The sequence below is a fragment of the Lissotriton helveticus genome, chromosome 4_1 (genome assembly GCF_964261635.1).
Source record: "Lissotriton helveticus chromosome 4_1, aLisHel1.1, whole genome shotgun sequence".
NCBI classification, from domain to species: Eukaryota; Metazoa; Chordata; class Amphibia; order Caudata; family Salamandridae; genus Lissotriton; species Lissotriton helveticus.
The window spans coordinates 821,696,656-821,714,077 of NC_136063.1; the positions used below are offsets into that span (position 1 = coordinate 821,696,656).

The 17,422-nt window shown below is 44.8% G+C and overlaps 1 protein-coding gene across 1 annotated transcript in view; it reads left to right on the plus strand.

Moving 5' to 3' along the window:
- Nucleotides 1–17,422, plus strand: part of EMILIN2 (elastin microfibril interfacer 2) — a 278,099-nt gene that overhangs the window by 112,511 nt on the left and 148,166 nt on the right. The window contains exon 3 of the mRNA XM_078687463.1: nt 3,634–3,806. Coding sequence (XP_078543589.1) covers nt 3,634–3,806 — 173 coding nt within the window. The remainder of the gene's footprint in view (nt 1–3,633; nt 3,807–17,422) is intronic.

The following is a 17,422-nucleotide window of genomic DNA, read 5'->3' on the forward strand; positions in this document are numbered from 1 at the left end:
ACCGAGTGTCTCTTTGGTGTGCTGCAACGCCAGATTTACTGCGGAGCGGGATGGTGAGTAAGGGCGTGTTGGTTGCAAAATGAACCTTTAGTGAGTGATGGGTGGGTTAAAAAATGTCAGTAGTGTATCTGAGATAATACTTTATTAAATGATCACTAAAGACACGTAATATTAAAATATGTGAGGGAACAGTCCACTATAATTGAGTGGTGGGTTCCTAGAGAGTGGTCGACATGTTTCTTGCCATCGAAACGGTGTTAATTTACCTGGCAATTCATCAGGACTGTGTGTGAAAAAACCCTGGCGGTATGGGCACTCTAAGGCCCACCCTTACCTAGGGACGTGCATGTGAAAATTAAATAAAAGGTGAAAAAGTGCAAAAAAATCAGGAATGATTGAACTATTCCTAATTACTCCTGGTTTAGGAGGCTTCTACTTATCGTTTCTGCACTTTCTAGGTGTTAACACCTAGAAAGTGCAGAAACGATAAGTAGAAGCCTCCTGCCAGGGTTTTTTCACACACAGTCCTGATGAATTGCCAGGTAAATTAACACCGTTTCGATGGCAAGAAACATGTCGACCACTCTCTAGGAACCCACCACTCAATTATAGTGGACTGTTCCCTCACATATTTTAATATTACGTGTCTTTAGTGATCATTTAATAAAGTATTATCTCAGATACACTACTGACATTTTTTAACCCACCCATCACTCACTAAAGGTTCATTTTGCAACCAACACGCCCTTACTCACCATCCCGCTCCGCAGTAAATCTGGCGTTGCAGCACACCAAAGAGACACTCGGTCTCTTTGGTGGGGCCCGATGATGAAGCATGTCATCACTAGGTGGTGAGTGAGGGCCTTCTTTAACATCCCAATGTGGCTGTTTTTTGTGCTCCCAAGGATGGTTTATACCTCCCTAGACACTCTTCTTTTGATTATTGACTATTGACCGGGGAACAAGAGTGTCTTATTACTCTCCCTACCTCTCTCCTTGTTGTGTATACATAAAGTTATTCTCCAAGTTACAGCTGATGTACGTATTTTTGTCACTGAGAGATTGCAGCAGTACTTATTTCGTGCCGTGGTGAGCACCAGCAGTGATTATGGGGGAGGGGACTTAATTGATCATTATCAGGCTGATTACGAGCTGCGGTGTTATTTATTGCCCCTGATAAATAACGATACCGCGGGGTACGTTATTTATTGGGTGCAATAAATAACACTTATAATGAGTTTATGGGGAATAACGTGGATGTTGGTGTATTTACCAAACTCCGTATGATACACTCACTACTCTGTTTCCCCCCTTTAAATTTCAGCAGGTTTGACTCGATAATTACTGGGTGTTGAATACCTTCCAACAGTCCAACTTGTAATTCCAACCTTTGCACAAACAGGAGTTTCCAAATGAGTTGGAATATTACCAGGATCTCATAATCAGGCCCTGTGATGGAAAGCAAAAGAGAAAACTGAAGAAAAGTAAGAAGGAGAACGAGAAATATAGAAAACAGTGTCAAAGGGAAACAACAAGGATGAAAAAGCGGACCTACCAACTCACACGGTGAACCGTGTGAAACACAATATCGGCTCCGGCTTTCACACGGTCACCTGGAGGAGCCGATATTACACAGTGGGCACACAATTAACTGGAAACCCCTGTAGAGAGCAGGTTTCCAGCTGATTGTATGGAGGTGTGTAGCTCAGCCGATGTCCATTACGAGGTGTAAAACCTCACCAGGACATCGGCGGTCGCCTCAGAAGATTATTTTTATTTTTGACGGGTGAGGGAGGAAGGGAAGTGGGAGCGTCATGGGAGGTGTGCCGCTTGTCATGGGGAGGGGTTATGGATTTGGAAGTGCCTTGGGCTGTACTCGGCACTAAGAACACCCCTTCGTGAGCACGCAACCTCCTCACATGGCGAAATAAAGTCTAAAATTGGCATGTCTGCAAGAGTGAATAATAAGACCGGAAGCATGGGTGGGGGAAGAAAGTCTTGAGATAGAACCAATATTAGGCAGCCTTGTTATTGGACAATCCCAGAATGCAGCTGCACCCAAGCAGTCTCTGCAGAACAATTTTAGGCCCCTCACTTTTTTTTTTTTACAAATTAAGCACTGCATTCCAAATAGGCTGGCCCCAATTCCATACTTTGAACTTCTCTATGGGTTATCATCACAAAAAATCCAATAACATTGCTATTCCGGCCAACATTGGCTGAGAGAAGGTTGATAACTGAAATCTCGTTTTTACAGTCTTTTTACATACATGCGAACATTTTGACTCTTGAAAGAGGAAGATGTTGAAAAAAAACAATTGGGGGAGTTGATTTTCTCCATTGACTTACATTGAAGTGGAGGACATTTAAATTGGCACACCTCAAATAAAGCCATTTTGGGCTTACAAATCTGGAGACTCCGACCTGTATCGGGTCTATTGGCCGTATTGTTTTATCCATGCTGCAGATTTCAGCAATCTGGGCTGCCACTGTCCCGCTAGCAGAAAGTAAAGTTATTGTATGTGCAGCTATCAGTGTCCGACACCAACCCAGCGTCAGGGGGTTAGGCTCACATGTCATCACCAGGTCATGCCTCAGCCTCGCCCCTTATCCAACTCACAATGCCCTATCTCATTTGGACAGTTTCCTTTCCAGTTTTGGCGGCTCTGCAGCCCCCACATCCTTAAAGGACATCTAACCAGATACCAGCCCTGCCCGCTAAGATAAACCCCTGTTTTGTCTCCATCCACTTAAATACCAAGGAGTCTGTGAACTGTCAGTGTCATAATGTAAAGAGAGAGGCTCCCTACTACTTAGATACAGGTTCCTTAAGGTAGGGACACAATCAGTCAATGTTCATATTTAAGGCAACCTATTAAAAATAACAATAAGGTTTGATAATGAGCCAATGATAAACAGAAAGAACCAAGGCAACGAAAATATGTAACAAAAAGTACAAAAAAGCATTTATTTAATTATTTTTACCAAAAAACCGACCTAAAATGTTCATACTCTCAAATTCATGTCCATCAGTCTCACTCTCATTCAGACAAAAATATTAAAAATGTACAATATGTGCAATAATGAATTAGCACAAGGATGTTGTAAACGATCAAAACAGTAACAATGTAGCACAAATTCAAATGGCTGGTGGTGGTTCTATTCGCGTTTCGGCACACCAAGGTGCCTTCATCAGGAAAAAGGCCACAGATGGAACATATGTGGATTCTCCACCCAATATATGTGGGTTAACCAAAGGTCTGCTATAGATTTTGGAGCAATTCAATGCTTGATATATGGTCCACGCTAATTTTTCTTAATGTACGTTAGGAGATAACTTTGGATGCCACTTAAGAGGAGACACAACTGTCTCACCGATTTAGTTTATATATTTTTCATCGAGATGCTGGATTGTAGGCTTTATTCCATAAGTAAAGTGAACTGTGTTGATCATATATGATATTAGTAGATCTTCTGTATAATACTATTTCACGGACAAGAAGCCTCCGGATGTGGGGTTCTGGCCTACCGCTACAGCGACGCAAAGACTGTTATGCCACATGGTATTGCTGAATTCAGCGGAGTTAATCACAAGTCGCAAACTTATTCCACTTTTTGTATTTTTCTTTGCAGGTACAGAGTCAGTTTCAGACCCAGGTACACCATTGGATTTAAGGCGGTCACCGAACTGGAGTGGAAGTGCTGTCCTGGCTATAGCGGTGCCAACTGCCAGCTAGGCCCAGCCGAAGACAAGAGGACTGTCCTCCTAGCGACGCCGCCCCCCAGTGGCGCCAAAGATGGCCCAGGTAATGCAACATACAGGTTCTGTGACGCATCCATCTCTTTTTCTATATATGGCTTTTTAATGTGCTAATTATTGCTGAAGATGTGATTATATATGACCTTAAACGTCCAGAATAATTTCTGAAAGCTTTGAAAGGCATTTCCTGGAGCCATGTTGGCTCCCTCCCTCTGCATTGTTAGTGAATTCTGCAGATTGTGTATTGTAACCCTGCAAGCACAAACACCTATGAGAGAGAATGTCTGAAGAGATTTGAAGGAGGATGAGTTCATAGCGGTAACTAGTATCCCTAGGAGGGGTGGACCTGTTTCCCAAAGAGAGAAGCTCAGAGTGGTGAAGTAAGGGCATTCTCTTGTGAGAGCACCTCAGATCTGAAGCTGGTTGGTGTCTGGTTGTGAGTTAGGTGTTTATGGGCAGGACCTTTGTTGGTGCCATTGAGTTGGGTGCTTCTACATCAGGTAGCATCTCTGCCTTGAATATTCATTTTGTGTGTGCAGTGATAATAAGTGTGGAATAAGCAAGGGCATCACTTTGGTGATGCACTGGTTAGAGTGATAGCAGACATTTTGGGCATATTTAGAAGCCCCTATGGCCATGAGAACATCACTTTTTAGGACGTTCCTGTTGCGATAGGGGCTTTGCCTTATTCACAAGGCGGCGTTAGGCTACTTAAGGTGGTTTAACGTGGCTTTGTAAATAAGGCCCCTTTCATGCTATGCTTAGCGTGAAAGGGGTGGGCAATAAGTGTTGCAGTGGGCGTTCCACCGCAACACCCATTGATTCTGACGCTGCCCCTTATTTACAAGGGAGGCGTAAATAGGAGGCAGCGACAGAATTAACACCAGGGAAAACCTGGTCTTACCCTGGCGGAACGAGGACAAATGTTTCATTTCTTCTCTTTTTTGCTGTTTTCACGTGTGCTGCGTAGTGCAGCACACATGGAAACAGCAAACACCTATGATTGTTTATGTACAGGAAGGTCCCCCTTCCTGCACATAAACAATCCTTTGTAAAAAAAAATGCTGTTTGCAACTTGTATTAGTGCTGCATTAAGCAGCACATATAGTAGTTACAAAACGGTATTTCAAGATTGTTTATGTGCAGGAAGGGGGACCTTCCTGTACATAAACAATCTTCCTGTGCACGCAGACACCCTTGCACAATGGTGCAAGGGTGCCTGCCTTGGCGCTAGGCTGCTAAGTGTAGCTCCAGTACTGGGGTAAACGCAGGGCTACACCATATTCTGGTAAATATTGAGCAGGCCTGTGTTTCTGAAGTGGCGGAGTGAGGCGTTAAGCCAGGAAGGCTAACGCCTCACCCCACCACTTCCCTTCTATATATGCCCCTTTGTGCATTATTTGGTTAGGAGAGTAAAAAAGGTCACCTTTGCAACAGTTTTTCATAGACTGACAAAATGTCTTCTTGACTGTGTTTAAATTCTCACATAGTCATCTCTGACCCCACTGGGGCCGAATAACTGCACCCGGGTCATCTTCGCTCGTCATCCGTGAAAGTCGCTGGGCTCGTCCAGGCAGTGATAGAGTGTCCATTAATGGTAATCCTGGAAAAATTGCAGTGAAGCATCTACCATGGCGGTTATCGGTGAGCCATGAATGTTGACAGTGTTGATGGTCTGGCGTTATTAGACTTCTCAGCAAAATACGCGTCACAGATTCAGTGTAACCGATTAGCAAAGACGCTCCTTATAGTATCCGCTCTTAAGAGGATTGAATACTTTCTAACAGGCAGCACAGTCATCCCGCTGTCTGCCTGCCACCATTCACCTTTAGGGCAGGGTTCTGAGGGATTCTTCAGCTGCGCATCAGCCAGCTTAAGCTGCACACGGAAAAATATCTGGAATCGACATATTTTGAAGAAAGACGCAGATTGTTATTCATGGCAACTATTCTCCTGAAAGACAGGGCTGCCTGAGGCCTGCGGCAATTGGCTTCGGCCAGACAGAATCAAGGGGCATATTCACAAGCCCCTATCGCCACCACAATGTCACTAAAAGGACGTTGTGGTGGCGAAAGGGGCTTCACCTTATTTATAATGCTGCCTTGTAAATAAAGCACCCTTTCACACTAAGCTTAAAGTGAAAGTGGAGGGCAATGGGTGTTGTGGTGGGCTTTCCAATGCAACACCCATTGATTTTGATGCTGCCCTATATTTACAAGAGCGGTGTAAATAGGGGGCTGCGCCAAAATTAAGACCAGAGAAAACCTGGTCTTAAACAGGCGAAACGAGGAGAAATGCTTTATTTCTCCTCGTTTTTGCTGTTTCGTTGTGTGCTGCCTTGGGCAACCCACATAGAAATAGCAAAACGCCAATGATTGTTTATGTGCAGAAAGGTCCTGGGTAAGCTCATTTGATGCTTCTGTTTCTTTTCGTTATAACAAAGCATAAAGAAAGTTATTATAAGTTATAAGTAACATTGATTATTACACCAGATTGCTGGTTGGCCTAATACAGTTCTCACTCTCTCCCCTGGACCAGGTAGGTAACTTTGTTATGTAGACTTTCTACGATCGCTCCAGACTCACCCCCCACACCTTGAAGTGTTGATGCTTGCCTCACTATCCACCAAAAGAAGGCACTTTATAAAGGGCACGCCCTGATTTTTAATAGGATGAAATGAAACCACACCTGAATACCCCCTCCCTACGTCGTGGGAAACTTGCAATCTGTAAACTACAATCAAAGCAAAGAATAATTTGTTTATGCCTTGCCTACCAGACAGCTCAAGCTGTCTGTTGCTGAAAAGACCTATTGTCAGCTTCCAGCGGGCTTAGAGCCTGCCCATTGCTTACTATTGTTTGCCTTTACTGTCACTCTCATGTGCTTGCTTTTCATTCATTAGCTTGTACGGGCTTCCCTTCCACTTCTTGTGTTTGTCGTTCTCTTGGAACGCCGACACATTAATTGTGTCCTTCCACAAGCACTACTTTTGGGTTAAGCACTCCATGAGAGTGCATGTGTTTTACAGCTGTCTCCCTTGTGTACTTCTTTCCCCTGGCCGCACTCCATGTTGCGCTCTGTCACATGTTTGTTTCTCCCCCAGCCCTCAACTGTGCACTTGCCTAAGGCGGAGGAGCGTCGCCCCACTGCTTTGCAGCAGTGAAATAAAGGGAACATAAAACTATAATAACTTGAGGTTAATATCATTTTATGTTTTCCTGCTGCTGCAGGTTTGGATGTATGACGGTACGACGCGTACCGTCACAACGCGTTCCTTTACAACGCGTCCCTTACAACGCAAGTCGTTACAACGACTTGCGTTGGGGGCGCGGATTTAAATAGTATAATTTACTATTCTAATACCAGTCCCCGTGGACACTAGGGAAGGTGTTGGAATAGTAAATATACTATTCTTAATCCCGTAGCGCCCTCCAGCGCAAGTCGTGGTTACGACTTGCGTTGTAACGGACGCGTTCTAAAAGCCACGCGGAGTAAAATCCGCGTGGTAAAGGATGTTTCCCCAGCTTTGCTGCTGGGGCGGGGCAGCTCTAATGACAGAGGAGCAAGGCGAGGAGTGGTTTTGCCCACTCCAAGTGCAAATAAATTTTTGGCCGGCCGTCTAGGGCCGGCCAAACCGTCATGCGCACTTTTGCATATTCTCCACCAGGCTGCATTACTGCCTGGGTGGAGAACATACCCAAGCCTCCAGCCCCTGCCTGAGCGCTGAACCATGGCTCTCAGACCAATCACAACACTGAATTGCAGCGTTGTATCTGGCTTAGAGGAGCCTGGGTTTATTGCTGTTCTGGCCTAACGAGAGAGATGTCAACAGGAGACGGAGGTGAGACGCGGCAATCAGATATGTATATTCTTTATTGTTTTACACCCCCTCACCCTCCTGCCCCCGATCCATGCCGGTCGCCACTGGTACAATCAGAAGAAGAAGAGGGCAAGCCATCGAATAAGGAGCAAGTAGATGAGTAGATGAGAGTGACAATAAAGCTAAAAATGAGAAGCAGTAGGAAGGCTTTAAGTCCGCTGTAACGTTTTGGATTGGTCCACAAGAGGCTTTCTCCAAAGCTGCCTGGAAAGGAGAACTGAAAGCTTTGGCAGGCTGTGGGAAATTCTACAGCACTGCATTGCACAAAATGGGAAAATTGTGCACTGAGATATTTACAAAGAGTTGTGTGCCAATAATGTCACTGGCTGTACTCAAGCAAATGACGCTTCTTCACCGATATGTTCAGCATCATGCCGCAGCGCCAATGCAAGTGAGAAGTGTGTTGCATTAATCTGGGACTAGGGGCATACCTTCCAGTACAAATTTCTACTTGTATACAACTTCTGTGTTGTGCATGAAAATTTCACATGATATTTCACTTGCCTATTGCTCATTCAGCATTAGGAGTCTACACAATGCTTGGCCTCACTGCTTTAGTAGATTAAGGTTTGTGTAAAATCCTAGTGGTGCTGGTTCCTCTTTGTTATGCTCCCCTTTGGCACTATGTGACACAGAGGCAGATGGCCTGCCACTTATGTCAACTTTCAGTACATAAATTCCCTTTGCACACAAAAGTTGATTGACTCTGCGGGTTGTGCCACTTTGCGCTGTGAAGCACTGCTAAAGACCAGATTTAACACTTATTCACACAGCGCAGTGCAACAGCTGCAAATGCAGCCCTGGGGTGTGTGAAAAGGAGAGAGGAGGAGAGCGCTAAATTTACTGAAATATTGCACTCTCATCCCCTTTCTCGAATTGCGGCACTGAAATCTGCTGCCATGGGCCACGGAGACACCTTAGCCCCATGGCGCAAGGGTGTCTCCATGAGTCTAGCATAGGTTTTGTTCTGGATGGATACACTTTCATGACGAAATACTATGCTTAGACTGACTTCAACCATTTCCCCTCTTTGTATGTGTGCTGTACTGTGCTTGCAGCACACATACAAAGTCGGAAAAGTAAGGAGAAATAAAAGCATTTCTCCTTCCTTGCACCTACTTCAAAAGGGTGCCGTTTTCTGACGCTAAACCCTGTCTGTCTACTTCCGTGGCGCTAAGTAATGCAAAGCAGCGCTGCTTTGCATTACTTTCACGTTATTTCCAGCTCTAAACAAGTTTAGCGCTGAAAACTAAATTGGAAAAAATGATCTTGGCCCGATTTGCGCCACTTTTGTAACGCATACACGGCGTGAAATCTTAGTAAATCTCCAACTTAGTGTCGCGTGAGTGCCAGCACTAATCAGTAGTGAACCTGTGCCCACGTGCTTTTATATTAGCATGCATCTCTTCTTCACAGTGTCCAGTGACACAGGAAGCAAAAGCAGAGGTAACCGGAGTAAGAATCTCATTAGCAGTAGCTAGCCGTCCTATGGGGTCACGCACTGTCATCCACAAGTAAGGCGTGGAGAGTGTACGTGGATTCTGAGGAATGCGCGTGATATAAAGGCCCGAGAGGAGCCATCAAAATTGTGCAAGTGCTTACTGTTTTTATGCCCAGCCCCTTATGTTTTTAGAAGCTTTCTAGGGTTCCTACAGCTATAAAACCTACACACTGGTGTTGGTAATTTCTCTAGAGGGAATTACTAATGGAGAGGCTTAGAGGTACAAGCAGGTTGTGTTTTTTCAGTTGCACTGCATTTAGTTTCTGCAGAATGTATTCAGCTTGTGCTCTTTTTCATTAGCACAACTTCCTGATGTAATCACGGGCAGCTGTGGTAACAGTTAACCTCGCCCTAATTTATAGGGAAGGGCCGCCATGTCACTCAGATTAACAAGTACATATGTAGGTGCAGCCCGGATCAGCAAAGACAGGAGAAACGCGATCAGTGGGTGGAAAGTCACAGAAAGAAGCTGTTGCAGTCGCTGTTTCTCCGCCTTTCAATAGTTCGAACTCAAGACGGACTGTGCATTGTTGAGTGGGCCTAAGAGCAAACTGTGGCCATGTTCCTTTTTAGGTCTCGCCTGAGCCAGCGCATGCGCTGCTCTCCGAGACATTTAGGAGTGAGTTTTAAAAGTGCTACCACAGCTTTTTGTGGCATACAGTGTGCGGTTACGCGCGCAGGCACGAGCGGAGGTGCCATATGGCTTTCCTCTCACTCGGCCAAGCGCGCGCGCCTTGCTTCAATGCCCCTCCCCCACCTCAGAGCGCATCTCGCAGCTTGTTTTTTTAAAACTTTGGGCGCCAGGCGCGCACGCTTGTCGTTATTTCGCCTCAGTTCTAGCCTGCGGTCGGGTGCGCTTCTCTTCCTCATACTGAAAGTAAAGCTCTCGGGACTCACCCTCAAGTCACTGTTTTTTAAAGCACTTCGACTACTGCTACAAAATGTATCTTAAGTGCTGTGGGATTCAAGTGTTGTCTTTGATTTTTCTCAGCTCTGGTCTGCCGGTGCTTTAGTATTTAAAGTAAAGCTCTCGGGACTCACCCTCAAGTCACTGTTTTTTAAAGCACTCCGACCACTGCTACAAAATGTGTCTTAAGTGCTGTGGGATTCAAGTGTTGTGTTTGCTTTTTCTCAGCTCTGGTCGGCTGGTGCTTTAGTATTTTGTCATTGTAACTTTCCATTGGCAGACCCGCCCACTTAGTAGTATAATCTACAGCCGTGGGCTTCTTTTCGTGGGACCCTGGGTCCAATAGGTCACCTGTGGTGTTAGCTTCTCACAGCAGGGCCCCTCAGCACTTTGGTTGCTGAGGGGATGTGAGTACTTCCTGTGACAAGTAAAGGTTTAGTGCAGTGCAACCCAGCAATGTGAACGTCCCCTAGCAGAGTCCTCCTTAGTACTGACACACAAGGGCATACTTATTATCCTCCCAGGTATAATGTCATAGCACTGATTACAGTTTGCTTGCAAGTGTTTTATTTTTGGCCTGTTTGTTATGAGGCATGTATATAGTGTAAACCTAAAGAGAGGCAAATGGATGCTGTGTGTCGTTACATCGCCTCAGTTCCAGCCTGCGGTCGGGTGCGCTTCACTTCCTCATACTGAAAGTAAAGCTCTCCGGACTCACCCTCAAGTCACTACTGAACAGCGATCGCCTCCTCCCTCATGGCTTCTGTTGCTGTGTGCTTTGTAGTGCTTCTCTGGCAACGCGTTCTTCATTTGTTGTTAACACTGAGCACGGACTGCAACAAAGCAGAAGTATTTTAACTCCCAATAGCAACAAGTTCTGTTCTCGGTTATTGGCTGCTCTGAATCAAGCACCACATGATCTCGGCCGCGCCAAAGCGCATTGTCAGGCGGGTAACATATTACACGTGTGGGATTACTTGGTTGAACGGATGTTGCATCTGCAGTGTTGCCTGTTCGGAACACGTGTAGTGGTTTCCTGCGTGAGCGACAGAATGGCGTTTGTGTCTTGCTTCACACTTCAGCGTAGAGGTAATGAAGATGTATTAGCTGACATGTGTAACTAAGAATTGACGTTAATCTGCATTTCTCCAAATAGTACAGCTAATAAATGGTTCCAGGAATCCATCATCATGAACCATTGCTTAGAACCTTCTATGGTGGTAGGAGTAAATGGCTGAAGGCTCTGAATTTCTCCTTAAATAATAATTGTAATTCTTTTTAGTGTTCCATAGATTGTTACAGGTCTTTTCGCTGCGTGCTGACAATGAAGTACTTTAACTGAAAAGGCCGCAGTCTTTTCACATCGATATTCATAGCCATCACATGCAAAGTCCTCATCGAGGCTTATTTGTGTACGAAAATTGATTACAGTGCCAGGTGTATGAAGTACTATGAATACAAATTTACGAAATACCGAGCAGTAACAGATAACCGTGCAGCCTCTGTCAGTCTCGAAGGAGGCTCTGCATGCAGAACCTCCATTTATACCAATCTATATCTTTTTTTTGTTTATTTTTTCCTTCGAATATATGGTCTTTACTCCACCTGGCGTCGCCCACCTTTTAGTATTTTGTTTTTTAACATGCCTCTTCCCTCATCGCTTCTATCGCTGCGTGCTTTGTAGTGCTTCTCTGGCAGCGCGTTCTTCATTTGATGTTAACGCTGAGCGCGGACTCCAACAAAGCGGAAGTATTTTAACTCCCAATAGCAACATGTTCTGTTCTCGGTTATTGGCTGCTCTGAATCAAGCACCACATGATCTCGGCCGGTCAGGTGATTTCACAAGACCCGGCAACTCCGAGAAAGGGAAGCATTTCAGTGAGGCTGGAGTTTGGGGTGCATCGGACTGCGACTTCCATGCACTACGTTACCATGAGCCCGGTGCCGGTCCTGTGGGCAGTGGGCTTGACGTGCTGCATGGGTGAGTTGTGTTTTTCAGTGCATTTCGCGAGTTTTTCTAGGGTTTGTTCGTGTGAGGATCGGTGGCCCAGGATACCTGCGGCAATACGAAAACCCAATGGAATATCATTTTCTCTAGCAGTGTGTCGATAAAGTGAATACTAACTTTATTTAAATCATTTAACTTTCTATTATTTTGCGTGCTTGACAACTTCTGATGAGTTTGTCTCACAGACAAGCTGCCACGAACGGAACGAACCATGCAATCGGTCCCCCACCCTTTTTTTTTATACCAATCTCTATATATTTTTTGTTGTTGTGGCGTCGCCCACCTTTTAGTATTTTATCTTTTATCTTTTTTAACATGCCATAAATTAAACCAGCTTTGGCATAGCCAATAGGTCTCGCCTTTGGGACTGTATAAGTGATTACCCATTCAGCTCATTATCAGACTAACTAATGCGTCCCAAACGTAATAAATACTGTTATATAGTGATGTTACAGACCGACAACCCCTGGACTAAACTGTAAAACCATGTGTATAACACGTACTACTCCTATGTGGGATGCTAAAGCGTTTACTCGCATAGATAGCAAGCTGCATGTGTGTAAAATGTGGCCAACATTAGAGCTCCACATTGCATATGCTAAAGTTCCAACAAAGCTTTGAAAGTTGACTCTCAGATTTTTAAGTATTGGTATTAGTAAGAGATTGTGAAACTGTGTTGTAAAGTACTCTGATGAATAAAGCTAGCCCACTGTCAGTTTCTAATGCCTTTGTGTAATTCGCCGTGCAACGCCTAAATAAAACAAGCATTGGCATAGCCAATAGGTCTCGCCTTTGGGACCTTATAAGTGTTTAGCCATGCAACACTTGGTGTTGTTGCACCAAGAATATTGTGCTGGATAGCTAAACATGTATAAGGTCCCAAAGGCGAGACATATTGGCTATGCCAATGCTTGCTAGGTCTGGCATGAGAGCGCTTATGTATTCGTGACCTGTTGTTACCAATTCTTTAAGCTGTACATAAATTGGGCTTTGGCCGTGACTGTGAGGAGTATTTCTGTTTAACTTCATGTGCTATTTTCTGTTTGAAGCATCATTTTACCTCATTTGGAGTGCTTACAGTGCAATGCGTACAAAGGTATTTTACTTCTCTAAAGTACACTGAATCTTCCCACGGTAGATTCTTGATTTCATACGTGCATTCTATTGAGAAAACTATCCTTTTTAATTTGTTTTTTGCTGCAGTAGGTTTTTAGTCAGGAATTATGTGGGTCCACACATAAACATATATATGTTTGCACCCACACACAAATACATACAGGACGTATAATCCAGTTCCATAAAAGAAGACAAGCTTTGGCAAAATGAGTAGGTCTGGCTTTAATGTGGTAGTGCATTAAAAACATGTGCGCTCAAATTCCATATTCAGTTTGAACGCATTAGCACTTTAAAGCCAGACCTGGTGGCTTTGGCAATGCTTGTGAAAAGAGGAAGGTATAAAGGCCAAACAGTTGTTATTCTTTGTATCTCATTGAGTGCAGTTTTTCTAAATTTTTAGACTGTATGATATCCATTGTAATTTCAATTGCAATCCTAGGGCGTGCGGCCTCTGGAGCACTTCAGAGGAACCATCCATGGGGTCCTATGAGAGAGAATTGCCACCATAGGCATGACTCGATGGTACAGCACCTCGGGGACACAATGCACATTTTACCTCTATTGACAAGAAAAGCAGAAGTGAAGCAAGAAGCAATAAAGGCACAGCACCAACACGTTCCCCATTGGGCTGCTCTATGAACCCTGGGGCAGATTTATCAATCTTTCACCCAGTGCAAGGCAGCAAGCCACCTTGCGGTGCAGCATGAAAAGGAAAGGGCAGAAATGCACTGTGTTTAACATTGCTTGGCGCATTCCTGTCCTCTCTACGGCGCACTTTTGACTGCCAAGCGGCAACACAGGCCCCCTTGCGTCATGTTGCAAGGGTACCTGCGTTGTAGGCAGGATCGTTTTTGTGCAGGAAGGGACACCTTTCTCCACAAAAACAATCCTGAGAGGCATTTTCCTCTATGTGTGCTGCAGAATGAAGCACACATCGGAAAAGGAACAAAACAAGGATAAATATAGATATTTCTCCTCATTACGCATCACCTGGGGAGAAGTAGCACCACTCATGGTAAATCTGGGAATTTGCCAAAATCCATGGGTGGATGCATGGGAACACCCACACTCCACCCATGGAATTCTTCCCTGGGACAGAAATAACATAAGGCAGCTATTTGCACTGTGTTGCGTTAATCTGGATTTATCAAGCCACAGAAGGTGGCCTTGCAAGGCTTGATAAATCCCACTTAGGTTTTCGCCACCCTTGCGCCCCCTTGTGTGCGAAAGGAAGACGCAAAACCTTGATAAATATGTTCCCCATTGTCTATTAACCCCTTTGCTTCGGAGCTAATTCCCCCGCTGTGCTGGGGAGGGGGGGGGGGCCGCGTGCAGCGCCGCAGTGCTCGTGACGAGCTCAGCTCGTCGCGCGGTGGCGCTGTGCTCATGACGAGCGACCACGCCCTTTTCTTAGAACGCTCAGCACAGCGGGGAAATTAGCCCCGCGTGTGAGAGCCATGCGTGTCATGACGAGCTCAGCTCATCATGAGCACAGCAGCACCCTGACTCATGATGAGCTGAGCTCGTCATGAGTACAGAAGGTGCTAAGCAAACACAACCAAAGGAATAGCATGTGACTCGTCCATGGAGAAGCAATTCTACGCCTTAAGAAGGGTAGCAGGTCGTATACAAGTGCTACTAGCATGAAATAGATGAAATACAATGCAGTAGAAGCCCCTTTCCTTAGACCAAGTTCCTTTGGGGATGTGTATCATATATCACTGGCATTGAAAACCAATATGTAAGAGACACAGACATGTTATATGTTTTATCAGCTGAAATCCAGCACAGAAGACCCAACAACAGGTCAATTCGCAGCCAGTGGTTTTAATGTTCGACAATTTAAGCCACCTTTAGTAGTATGTGCTGACACTGGGACATACCCAGCAGAACTTGACTACAATAACCTTTGAACATGATCAGAAAGTAATACACAATGGTCTTAAAGTCAAGAACATAGACAGTGTGTGTATTTGTCCTCCTCAAAGATTTACGTGGAGTGTAGTCTGTTGTGAACGTCACAATAGAACTAACCATCAGTACTCTGAGCTGAGGGGGCAGTTTCAGGTTGTTCACCACACCCTTGGTGGTGGACTAGTCATTTAATGGGTAGTGCTTACTCCATGCAAAAATGAGATACAGGATGGCTCAGTGAGTTGAACGCTCACTAATGGTTTTGATACTCATAAGTTTAACTCTCGACAAGGCAGACTCTGCCATCCATTCTACTGAGGCCAGTAACTAACGGCCACATGCATCATTGCACCCGTTTGCGATTCCTAAAATTGCGAAATGCATGATGCATTCCAAATTAGTCAATTGCATTCGCAAACGGCTGAAAATTGCGATTCGCATCGTTTGGGAATGCAATTGACTTTGATGCATGTGGGCATAAGTACCATAAATTGGGTAATAGTAACAATTATAAATTAAAGCTTTATGATTCGTTTTTTTATTATTAGAACAACTTCTGGGTTGCACTCTGACAGTGACCTACCTGTGAATGCTTCAGATGATCAGCCTTTCACATCACAGAGTACACATATTTGTTTGGTTATTTCAAACACAAACCAGTGTGTCAAATGTCACCAGCAAAATTGAAATGCAAGCGAGTTAACAGCACACATAGGAAGGAGAGCTCTACAAATGCGCTTTGCAGGACCTGGTGGCGATCATCCACTGAACATTGTGGCAATTTCTAGACAGGTACTTTTGTTTGGAACTGGCTGCAGACATCTTCCCTGGAGTATTGTAACTCCTTGCGAAAAAATTACTGGGAGTTCATTTCGGAATCGTTGCTAAGAAATCTTACATTTGAAACACTGAGGTCAGTACTGAAATCTATATGTAAGGTGCTCTCTCTAAAATCAAACTGAAGATTAGCTCTAAGGGAAGGGTGAAAACCAAGATGAAGGTTGACACAATTTGCTGTGCAGCAAATTGAGGGCAGCCGAGAGCGTGTGTGGTTCACACCCTGCATTCACAAATATTTCCATTGGAACAAATCTGGAGATGGCTAGAATATCCCAGTGGTTCATCTTAACAAATTGATTGTTCATCCCATTTTCACATGAGTATCACAAAGATGCTCTGAGCAGCGCCAGAATTCCCCCCAGTGCAAATTCTAAAATGAGCCATTATTCGAGAGTAGGGCTTAAATTCTGCACGTTGAAGGTGGATATTGATGATATTTGTAAAGAAACTAATTTACAGATGTCAGCAGTTTGAAGGAAAGATCAAGAGTTATACTAATAGTCACAAGAAAGGAACTTTGTGCTGTACAATGAGTTACACTAAGGAATAGGCCCCCTTCAGAGGTGTTTCTAGCAGCGTCCATCAATTTCTTCAATGTGAGATTGAATTAATCAAGGGGAATTGAGCAGATCTCCTCAGGAACACACTGTTTTCAAGGTAACCCAGCATGTCACTGCATGATCTCCTTCTGTTTGTAACATAATTTTAGCACTCTGTACATCTTGTGAAGTCTCAGATCGCCAGAATCAACCAGACAAGATCTGACCTTAGCACACACACATATCTTTTTATATTTATGTATCATAGAGTCAATTGGGTACTTCAATGTAATGTCCCAATGATTGCGCCCAATACAAGGTCCGGTAGAAAGCACTGTAACTTTTTATAGTATAGAAGTAAAGGGAGGACTAAGCGGAATAAGGGCATGATGATATGGGCACCTCTGCTAGACTGGATGTAAGAGGAATGAAATGTTTGAATTACTTATGTTTTATATTTACTGTCCCTCTTCTCCCCTTTTCTTTTTTTTTTTTTCATGTCTTTTATTAACTCAGTTTCATGCTCACTGAACAAATGTATATACTTTTCTTCAGATCTTCTATAATCAATAAAATGTAAGGGGGGCGTGGCTTGAACGCCGATGGCGGAGGTCGCCTAGACGCTCGGCTCGCGATCGAGCCGCCTTTTATCCTGTTCCCAGGGCATCCAGGGCGCCCCTACCCCCACAACGGAGACCGCTGTGGGTCCTGTGGGTCCTGCAGTGTTTGCGGACGCTGGGGGCCTGCAACGAGCCCTGCAGAAGAAAACCGGGGAAACACAGAGTCCGCGGAGCGAAAGCAAAGATGGCGCCCGCTTCGCCTCGGAGCTCCTAGGACGGCCGGAGACCCTGGTGCGACCGACACCTCCAGCGCCCCTGACGTGGCTGTTGCTTCTCCCCTCCACCGGAGAGACAAAACTGGAGTCCGACCCCTTGAGGCCCGGGGACGCCGAGCGGT